The following is an 11,664-nucleotide window of genomic DNA, read 5'->3' as shown; positions in this document are numbered from 1 at the left end:
GAACCCATTATACTAAGTGAAGTATCCAAAGAATGGAAAAACAAGCATCACATGTACTCACCAGAAAACTGGTTTCCCTGATCATCACCTAAATGTACATCAGGGAAGGATACCAATTGGATATCAGACTGGGATGGGGGGTGGGGGGAGGGGATGGGTGTATGCCTACATGATGAGTGCGTTGCACACCCTCTGGGGAATGGTCATGCTTGAAGGTGCAGACCCGGGGAGGTGGGGGGGGGAGGGGATGGAGGTATGACTACATGATGAGTGCCAGGTGCACTGTCGGGAGAATGAGAACGGACGCGCTTGGGACTCTGACTCGGGGGGATGGGTGGGACATGGAAAATGTATATAACCTAAACTTATGTACCCCCATGATGAGCTGAAATAAAAAAAATATATATATAAAAAAACAAAACAAAAAAAAAAAAAAAATAAATAAATGTATATTGTGTTGTATGTATATTTTATATTCATAATAAAAGCAAACAAACTCTAAAAAAAAAAAATAAAAAAAAAATAAAGTATCAGTTTGAGAAAAAGAAAAAAATGAAAATGTTGATATTTAAAAAAAAAAAAAGAAATGCAAATTAAAACCACAATGTGCTATTATTGCATACCTATTAGAATAGCTAAAAACATTTTTTAATTGACAATATGTGACAATATCACATGCTAGAAAGGCAAATAAAATTTCAGAGATAGCAACCTTGACATGATTAAACAGGTAAACGTTGCCAAAAGAAAATACCATATGCTGGCAAGGATGCACTGGAATATTCAGGAATTGGTGGTGAAAATGCAAAGTGACTATATCATTTTGGAAAACAGTCTTTCAGGTTCTCATAAAGTTAACACACACTTACCATTTAGCCCATCAATCCTACCCATAAGTATTTTCTCAAGAGAAAGGAAAACTTATGTTCACACAAAACCTATACATGAGAGTTTATAGCAGCTTTATTCAGAATTTCTCAAAACTGGAAACAACCCAAATGTCTTTAGTTGGTAAAAGGATAAACAAATTGTAGTATATCTATACAGTGGAATACTACTCAGCAATAAAAAGAATGTACTACTAACCTATGCAATAGGATGGATAGATTTCAAAAGCATTGTACTAAGTGAAAGAAGCCAGTCTCAAAAGGCTACACACTCCATGATTCAATTTACATGACATTTTTAAAAAGACAAAACTATAGAGACAGAAAACAGATCACTGGTTATGAGGGGCTGGAATGGGCAAGGAGAGATGTTTACTGTAAAAGAGCATAAGAGAATTTTGAGGAGTGATGGAACAGTTCTGTATTTTGTTTGTGCTGGCAGTTATACTATCTACATGCATTTGTCTATACTCATAGAATTGCATGCTAAAAAAAGTGCATTTTACTGCGTATAGATACCTCAATAACCCTATTTAAATAGATACTACTTATCACAATACATAAAAACAACAAATACCTAAGAATAAATCTAATGCAAGATGTACAATATCTCAACAGGAAAACTAAAAAGCATTGCTAAGATACAGAAAAGCTAAATAAATGTGTGGATGTGCCATAGTTATGTTTGGAAGTCAAAACATTGTAAAATATGTCAACTCCCCCAAATTGATCTTTAGATTCAATGCAATCACAATAAAAGTCGCAGCAGATTTGTGTGCATGTTTAAAAAGAAAAAATAAAATACGGAGTTGTATGTAAAGCCTAGAGCAAGTGATAGAAATGCCATGATAGCAGTAAGCCAATGGGAACTGTCACATCTACCAAAGTCAACAAGGGACATCCAGCTAAGGAAACTAAAATTCATAGGGATGAAGGAAAAACCAAAAGGCGTTCAATATAGTGATGGTAATAATAGACGAAGAACACAGTGGCATGTACTTAACAAGTGGATGAAGTGAGCTAAGACTTGAACTAGGTCCTTTGAGTAATATTTACTGAGCTAAAACTGTGCTAGGTGCTTACATATCCATTATATCCATAACCACCCAAATAAACTTACAAATAGATAAGACAGCCATTGTCATCTCCAGTTCATAAATAAAAAAGCCACAGCTTTGTAAGGTTAGATGTCTTTCCACGGTCATAAATCCAGTGAATTACAGATTTATTACTCATATCTAATGTTCCCAGTTTGCTCCTCAGGAGGGGTCTGATTGGTGAACCAAAATTACTAAGCATTACAACACTTTGCAGTTAGACTAAGGAAAGTACAAGGGGTGGCGACTGTGTCATGCGAGGAACTATGATTCTTGCAAATGGAAATCAAGAAACCAGCGCTACATATCTGATGCAACACAATTTGGGAAAGAGATATCGTTGTAGCAAATAGAAACAATTACATGATAATTTAGATATCACTGAAGCATGAAACTTGATTAAAATTACAGTACAGGCCGGGCGCAGTGGCTCACGCCTATAATCTTAGCACTCTGGGAGGCCGAGGTGGGCGGATCGTTTCAGGTCAGGAGTTCAAGACCAGCCTGAGCAAGAGTGAGACCCCGTCTCTACTAAAAAATAGAAAGGAATTAACCAGACAACTAAAAACATACAGAAAAAATTAGCCAGGCATGGTGGCACATGCCTGTAGTCCCAGCTACTGGGGAGGCTGAGGCAGAAAGATTGCTTGAGCCCAGGAGTTCGAGGTTGCTGTGAGCTAGGCTGATCCCACGACACTCTAGCCCAGGCAACAGAGTGAGACTCTGTCTCAAAAAAAAAAAAAATTACAGTACTGTTCTTCATACTTTATTAATACAGCCAAAGATAAGAAATGTAAAGCACAGGGTGTTGATATTCTACATGAAAAGACAATTCCTGGCACCACTTACCTTACAGCAACCTGAGCACCATGCTCAGCCACACAACTGTTTTATTTCAGTAGTCTGTGTGGTGCGATGCAGCTGGTTTCACAGTGAGACCACTGGGTTTTTGCTGCACCCTGGTCAAGGATGACTGCAGCTCACGCTAGCTGGGTTCACAAGTTAAAGGCTGTTTCTTCAGTGACAGGACTGTGCATGAAAATGACACCAAGTAAACAGCAGAGATGCTGGCCTTAACTAAAGATAAACTGGAAAGTTTCCAATTGCTCATACATTAGGAAATACAACCTTTATAAAATCCCAAGAGGGCCTTGGTGAAGTTCTCAGCAATAACAGCCAGCAGGCCTATAAGAGGCAGAGGAGGCCTCCAGGTGCTGCCTGCTACAACTTAACTGTAAATTTCAGTTAGAACACTAGGTGTACTCTGTGGGTGGCAGTGACCTCAGCTAATAGCACGTAGCCAAGACCAGGTAAGAGGCAGCTGGTGCAAAAATCTGATTCTAGACAAGAGAGTCTTTCCATGTACATAAACTTCTAGACATTAGGAAGTGAAACTTTCAAATGGTAAGTCAATTCAGATACCCTTATGCTACAGAGTAGTGAGGTTCAAACTTTTAAACAGGGTTTGCCCAGATAGGCACCATTAGGTCCATTGCCCCAAAGCTATCCTGTATTCAGGGCAGGGAGCAAAACATCAATCAGCTTAACTCGGATTCATGTGGCTCAAGGATCATCCCCATCCGGTGTTTCATTTTAATTCTAGCTGGTTTAATTCACAGGAGAAAGGAAATTTCGCAGGAGGTAGGTTTCTAAATCCTAAGTAATTCCAAAGCAAGAAGCAATGGAAACAGCCCCTGGGCACATGATTGAAGCGTATAAGAGAACATTGACAATAGGCTGCTAGGTAGCACCTGCACTCAATGTTGAATACTCTGGGTAAGAAAGACAGATACTTCATAATAAAAAGTGACCGGGCTGCTGTCACAAATTTCTAAACATTGCAAGAAGGAAATAACATCTCAAATGCCACTCTCCAAAAAGAGGAGACAGGCTGGGCATGGTGGCTCACACCTGTAATCCTAGCACCCTGGGTGGCCGAGGCAGGAGGATCGCTTGTGGTCAGGAGTTCAAGACCAGCTTGAGCAAGAGCGAGACCCCATCTCTACAAAAAATAAAACAATTAACTGAGCATAGTAGTGGCGTGTGTCTCTAGTCCCAGCTAGCTACTCAGGAGGCTGAGGCAAGAGGATCATGAGCCCAGGAGTTTGAGGTTGCAGTGTGCTATGATGATGCCACTGCACTCTAGCCTGGGCAACAGAGCAAGACTATATCTCAAAATAAAAAATAAAAAAAAGAGGAGACAGTATACATAAAGTGGATTTTTAGTCCAGATATAGTAAATGCATAGTGCCAAGAATAATCTCATTTCTCTCAAATTAAAGTCCATAGGTCATGAATTCTAGCTAACTCACACATACCGAGGTCATGAATTCTAGCTAACTCACACATACCGACAAGTAGGCTGGTGAGGCTCGAATCAAGATTTTCTCCACCACCTTACTCAGATACCATAAAGTCTCTTCCATGGCTTTGATGACATATACATATTGGGTTCCAGAAACAATTTCCACTGGAATAATTGTTCTCAGAGCTGAAGATTGGCTTATTTCCTAAATTTGGTGGGTGTTGTAAAATCTTGTGTGTCTTGTTATATCTTTGACCTAAAATTGAGGTTCATCAAAGGCCTAGAGTTAAGGGAATATGACTTTGAGAGCCAGGACGGAATAGTGGTCTTCCCGATGAGAGGTAGTCCAGGATGCAGGAGCTAAAGGAATCACACCTCAGAACTCCTTGATGGAAAACCATGCAGAAACACAAAAGGAAGAGAGAATTTCTTTGGATGTTTTAACTCACTAAGCATTAGAATTTGATTTCAGTCTTAAATTCGTTTGAATTTTATCTTCAGATTTTAACTGGCAAAGACATTTAACATTTGAACATTAATTTCTCCCTGTGAATTTGATACTAGAAAGTTTATTCAAATTTAGAACATGTGTATATTGGCATTTTATTACTGGAGTATATTAATGCTATTATTTATTCTCATTGTATTAATAGAATTCTTTGTACACTATGTTGGACAACATGATTGAGTGTAAGCTGGAATGAGAGAATAAAAAGTTAACTTTCCAATTTGTAAACAGAGTTACCTTGAAGTTAAAAATGTATAATTCTGACCCATTTTATAGCCTACTAGGGACAAAATCTAAACAGCCTACCAAGTAATACAAGGAGGATACACAAAGGAGCCTAAGTTGCTACTGGGGGAGTAGATTTTTTAAAATGGGTCAGGACCATCCTGAAAGATGTCTCATCTCCTCCCTCAAGGACAGTGGCCATATGCCTGCTTGACCACAGGCTAATTACTTAAGCCAAGAGCATTAAGAGAACATCAATTTGAAGAACATTTGAAAAGGAGTGCTTATTCCCCAATCCTTATGTTGTTGTTGTTTTTAATATATGGAAAGAGCTCCACTAGATGTATTCCTCATTTGTTCTTTTACACAATTATTTTTTTTTCTTTTTTAGAGATAGGGTCTTGTTCTGTCATCCAGGCTGGAGCGCAGTTACACAATCATAGTTCATGGCAGTCTCGAACTCCTGGGCTCAAGCAATCCCCTTGCCTCAGCCTCCCAAGTAGCTGGGACTACAGGCGCGTACCACCACATTCAGCTAATTTTTCTTATTTACTTATTTATTTTTTAGAGACAGGGTCTTACTATGTTGCCCAGGCTGGTCTCACATTCCTGGGCTCAAATGATTCTCCTGCCTCTGCCTCCCAAGTGCTGGGATTATAAGTGTAAGCCACCTCACCTGGACTATATAATTAATTTTTAAAAGATAAGTAATTTTTTTGTGTGATGACTTGAGATATAGAAAAAAAAGATAAGTAACATTTTAATGAAAAAGGAAGAAATAAGTCAGGATCCACTTTTTCTGATCCAGCTTTCAGTCCACTGCCTAAATATGAATCCTTTTAATATTTGGGTATTGCTACATTTTTGATCACCTGTGATAGAAATTGCAGTTCAAATTGGCTTAACCAACAAAGAAAGTAAATAAAATGTTGAAAGCAAAATTTTATGAACTTGGCATCACAGACCAGACATTGAATTTCATGGCTGGGCACTTTGACTCACATCTGTAATCCCAGCTCTTTGGGAAGCTGAAGGGAGAAGATCTCAGGAGAGGCGATCTTTTTTGAGACCAGCCTGGGCAACATCTCAAAAATAAAATAAAAAAAGAATTTCAGACAACCAACTAAAATGCATGGAATTCTTCTTAGTCCTACCAACATTCTAATATCATTCTGAACTATGCCTTTGGTGAGGCTGAAGGCTGACTCTTCAAGCACGTCTCCAGACTTTGAGTGCTTTGCAGAAAACAATAAAATAAATTTTAAAATTCAAAATCTAATTTATTAGCAATACATACAGACATGTGAGTCCTACCACTGTGATTGCTGAATTCTAACATAATATCCAAAACCAGAATGGATTGAACATTTTAGATAAACACAGATTTAATAATTCTTTTGTTTAAATGAATGAACTCCAAAAATATCACATAGGTGTTTTACACTTGATCCGATCTGCATGCTGTAGCTCATCTAGAACATTTCTGATGTTCTCAACACAAACTTCTCCTCTGTGATGTTTTTTTGATGCAAGATTCCATACATTTTCAAACTCTTCATGAGAAAGCTTGACACCAATATTACGTAATATCTCTGCAATCTAGAAAAAAGCATTTTAAGTCAGACCAAGACTTATATGTTTTAGAATTTGTATTTAAAAATATTTTGTAACATCTAAGACTATGTATATTTATCCCCAAAAATATGTGCGTATGTGTGTGCTTATGTATGTATTAATATAATGCGAAAATATTAAAATTTTAGTACTTTCAGCTCATGAATCGTGAATACCCTCATATGAGGGTATTTAACTATACTAGCCAATATATAAACTTGCTTTCAATTCTATCTGATCCTTTTTTAAAAACCAGCAGCAAAATTCAAGTAAAAAGAGTAAAAAATTAAAAACAGAAGACTTGTTAGATCTGAGTTCCATCTTGGTCATTTATTATCATTATGATCTTGTGTGTGCCATATAAGCCCCTTGAATATTAATTTTCTCTTCTTTAAAATAGGAACCTTTGGCTGGGCACGGTGGCTCACGCCTGTAATCCTAACACTCTGGGAGGCCGAGGCGGGTGGATCGCTCAAGGTCAGGAGTTCGAGACCAGCCTGAGCAAGAGCGAGACCCCCGTCTCTACTAAAAAAAAATAGAAAGAAATTATCTGGCCAACTAAAATATATATATAGAAAAAAAAATTAGCCGGGCATGGTGGCACATGTCTGTAGTCCCAGCTACTCGGGAGGCTGAGGAAGTAGGATCTCTCAAGCCCAGGAGTTTGAGGTTGCTGTGAGCTAGGCTGATGTCACAGCACTCACTCTAGCCCGGGCAACAGAGCGAAACTGTCTCAAAAAAAAAAAAAAAAAATAGGAACATTTATAAAATGCATCTAATGGGACTGCTGTAAACTTTAACTATGGTCATGGATGTGCAAATGCTGGAGAGATAATCATATCCATTGAGGGAGTACACTAAAGCTGAGCACATTGAAAACCAAGAAACTTTGACTACTAATAATCTCTCTGTAGTGATAATTATTAAAACAGATGAAGGGAGAGGAAAAACATGTTTCTTATGTCTCAGGAAAAAATATAAGAAAGGAAAGTAAGCACTAGTAGTGTGAAGAAAAGATAGAATGAGTAGAGGGAATAAAAGACATGAAAATAAAATTTTAAAAAGAAACTAAATTTAAAAGAAGAAAGAAACTGAATTTAAAAGTAGCGGCCTTCTCTATGAAGCATACAGGGGGAAAAAGAAAGAGAGACATGAAAGGTTAGACAGTGAATAGGAAAACCAAAGAAATAGAATAGTTGCAGAATGCATTTATTAAACAGAATCTCAGCAAAAATTAAAAGATACCCTAGAAATGATGTGCCCTTGTGGGAAATTAGCAGTATAATCAAATACTGTTCAAATACAAATCAAATTCTGAAACTCAGAAGAGCAGAGTTGCTAGCAACTGCAGCTATAAGGCAAAAAGACCTCAATACCTCAGCGGTGGGTAAAGAAAACCCCTGCAGAACAGCCAATGCAACCTTACACAATAAGAACAAATCTGGAGGCACCACTCTACCAGGCTTCAAGCTATACTATAAGGCTATAGTAACCAAAACAGTTTCATACTGGCACAAAACCAGAGACATAGACCTATGGATCAGAACAGAGAACCCAGATGTGAAACCATCCTCATATTATCATCTGATTTTTGACAAAGCAGGCAAAAACATACACTGGAGAAAAGAATCCCTATTCAATAAATGGTGCTGGGAAAATTGGATAGCCACATGTAGAAGATTGAAATAGGATCCATATCTCTCACTATTCACAAACATTAATTCACAATGGATAACAGATCTAAACCTAAGGCATGAAACTATAAGAATTCCAAAAGAAAATGTTGGAAAACCTCTTCTAAATATTGGCCTAGGCAAAGAATTTATGAAGAAGACCCCGAAAGCAATCATAGCAACAACAAAAATAAATACATGGGACCTGATCAAATGAAAAGGCTTCTGCACAGCCAAGGGCACAATCAATAGAGCAAACAGACAACCTACAGAATGGAAGAAAATATTTGCATACTATACATTCGATAAATGGCTGATAAGCTGAATCTACAGAGTACTCAAGCAAATCAGCAAGAAAAAAAATCATAAAAAAAAAAAAAATAAACACCTAGAAGCAGCTTCTCGCTCCTTCTCGAGTCTCTGTCTGGTCCGGCCCGCCTGCCTCCACTCCAGCCTCCATCATGTCCATGAGGGTGACCCAGAAGTCCTACAAGGTGTCCACCTCTGGCCCCCGGGGGGCCTTCAGCAGCCGCTCGTACACCAGCGGGCCCAGTGCCCGCATCAGCTCCTCGAGCTTCTCCCGGGTGGGCAGCGGCAGCAGCTTCCGGAGTGGCCTGGGCGTGGGTCTGGGCGGGGGCTATGCCGGGGCCGGTGGTATGGGGGGCATCACAGCCGAAACGGTGAACCAGAGCCTGCTGAGCCCCCTCAACCTGGAGGTGGACCCCAACATCCAGGCTGTGCGCAACCAGGAGAAGGAGGAGATCAAAACCCTCAACAACAAGTTTGCCTCCTTCATTGACAAGGTGCGATTCCTGGAGCAGCAGAACAAGATGCTGGAGACCAAGTGGAGCCTCCTGCAGCAGCAGAAAACGGCTCGGAGCAACATGGACGGCATATCTGAAAACTACATCAGCAACCTTCGGAGACAGCTGGACACACTGGGCCAGGAGAAGCTGAAGCTGGAGGCGGAGCTCGGCAACATGCAGGGGCTGGTGGAGGACTTCAAGAATAAGTATGAGGATGAGATCAATAAGCGTACAGATGTGGAGAATGAATTTGTCCTCATCAAGAAGGATGTGGATGAAGCTTACATGAACAAGGTGGAGCTGGAGTCTCGCCTGGAAGGGCTGACTGATGAGATCAACTTCCTTAGGCAGCTGCATGAAGAGGAGATCCGTGAGTTGCAGTCCCAGATCTCAGACACATCTGTGGTCCTGTCCATGGACAACAGCCGCTCCCTGGACATGGACAGCATCATCGCTGAGGTCCGCGCCCAGTACGAGGAGATTGCCAACCGCAGCCGGGCTGAGGCTGAGAGCATGTACCAGACCAAGTATGAGGAGCTGGAGGTTCTGGCTGGGAAGCATGGGGATGACCTGGCGTCGCACGAAGACAGAGATCTCTGACATGAACCGGAACATCAGCCGGCTCCAGGCTGAGATCGAAGGTCTCAAAGGCCAGAGGGCTTCCCTGGAGGCTGCCATTTTGGATGCTGAGCAGCGTGGGAAACAGGCCATTGAGGATGCCAAGGCCAAGGTGGACGAGCTGGAGGCTGCCCTGCTTCGAGCCAAGCAGGACATGGCGCTGCAGCTGCGCGAGTACCAGGAGCTGATGAACGTCAAGCTGGCCCTGGACATCGAGATCGCCACCTACCGCAAGCTGCTGGAGGGCGAGGAGAGCCGGCTGGAGTCTGGGATGCAGAACATGAGCATCCACACGAAGACCATCAGCGGCTACTCAGGTGGGCTGAGCTCGGCCTACGGGGGGCCTCACAAGCCCTGGCTTCAGCTATGGCCTGAGCTCCTTCCAGCCCGGCTTTGGCTCTGGTGGGAGCTCCGGCTCCTTCAGCCGCACTGGCTCCTCCAAGACTGTGGTTGTGAAGAAGATCGAGACCCGCGATGGGAAGCTGGTGTCCGAGTCCTCTGATGTCCTGCCCAAGTGAGCGGCCACTGAGGCCCCTCCAGCCTACCTCCTTGGGTGGCTGCCTCAGAGCCTGTGGGGGTAGGCAACTGTGCCAGGGAGCACAGGGAGCAAGAGACCCACGTGAGGCTCAGCCCCAGCCCTCAGCCCACCCTTGGGGGGAGTTTACTGCCCAGGGTACTCCCTCTTACCCATGCCCCCAACTAAAAACCAATTGAATTGCCTTTTCCAAAATAAAGCCTCAGCTAGCTCTGCCAAAAAAATAAAAAATAAAAAAATAAAAAAATTAAAAAAAAAGAAAAAATCAAACAATCCCATTAAAAAGTAGGCAAAAGACATGAACAGGAACTTTCAAAATAGACTAATGGCCAAGAAACATATGAGGAAATGTTCAATTATCAGGGAAATGCAAATCAAAACCACAATGAGATATCATTTTCTCCAGTGAAAATGGCTCTTATCAGAAAGTCCCAAAACAACAGATGCTGTTGCGGGTGCAGAGAGAAAAGAACTCTTTACGCTGTTGGTGGGACTGCAAACTAGTAAAACCTCTATGGAGAGTGGTATGGAAGTACCTCCAAGAACTAAAAGTAGACCTACCATTTGATCCAGCAATCCCACTACTAGGTATTTACCCAAAGGAAGAAAAGACATTTTATCAAAAAGACACTTGCATTCGAATGTTTACAGCAGCACAATTCACAACTGCAAAAATGTGGAAACAATCCAAGTGCCCTCCAATATATGAGTGGATTAATAAAATGTGGTATATGTATACCATGGAGTACCCCTCAGCCACAAGAAAAGGTGATCTAGTATCTTTTGTAACAACCTGGATGGACCTGGAGACCATTCTTTTAAGTGAATTATCACAAGACTGGAAAAACAAACACCACATGTACCCAATACTAAATTGGAACTAATTGATCAACACTCATGTGCACATATGGAAGCAAAACTCAATGGAAATCAAGCAAGAGGGAGGGGGGAGGAGGAGGATATGGGTAAATTCACACCTAACGGGCACAAGGCACACTATTTGTGTGAAGGGCACACCTATAACTCTGACTCAAACCGTACAAAAGCAAATTATGTAACCAAAACATGTACCCCCATAATATTCCTGAAATAAAAAAATAAATAAATAAAATTTTTTAAAAGCCCCTACAGAGTAAACTCAGAAAGTAGCCTAATTTAGTCTAACTGAGCACCCCAGACCTTCTTCCCTGCTTCCTTTTCCCCTCTCTGGAGCCATTCCTCCACTAGATCATCATTCTAGCAGTAGTGTTAACATTATTACTCCAACCAGGCCTTTGAGTTCTTACTTTTTATCTGTAATTGTAAGGAAAAGGATGACTTTCTAATTAAAAGAATTTTTAGGCATCGTGAAACAAGCAGGAGATTTTTGTTTCTTTTTGCAACCGTGCAGTCCTAT

The 11,664-nt window shown here is 41.0% G+C and overlaps 1 protein-coding gene and 1 pseudogene across 2 annotated transcripts in view; one reads left to right on the top strand and one right to left on the bottom strand.

Annotated features, from left to right (window-relative positions):
• Positions 1 to 6,281: 6,281 nt before the first annotated feature.
• EFHB (EF-hand domain family member B) overlaps positions 6,282 to 11,664 on the bottom strand; it is a 51,209-nt gene continuing 45,826 nt past the window's right edge. Inside the window, exon 13 of the mRNA XM_045538138.1 lies at positions 6,282 to 6,621. Within this exon, the coding sequence (XP_045394094.1) occupies positions 6,448 to 6,621 (174 nt within the window). The 3' untranslated portion in view covers positions 6,282 to 6,447. The remainder of the gene's footprint in view (positions 6,622 to 11,664) is intronic.
• LOC123628407 lies at positions 8,685 to 10,283 on the top strand (annotated as a pseudogene). The gene has a single exon (XR_006731630.1). The product of XR_006731630.1 is annotated as a keratin, type II cytoskeletal 8-like (transcript).

The sequence above is a fragment of the Lemur catta genome, chromosome 1, assembly GCF_020740605.2.
Source record: "Lemur catta isolate mLemCat1 chromosome 1, mLemCat1.pri, whole genome shotgun sequence".
Lineage (NCBI taxonomy): Eukaryota > Metazoa > Chordata > Mammalia > Primates > Lemuridae > Lemur > Lemur catta.
This window is presented reverse-complemented; position numbering and strand designations above follow the sequence as displayed.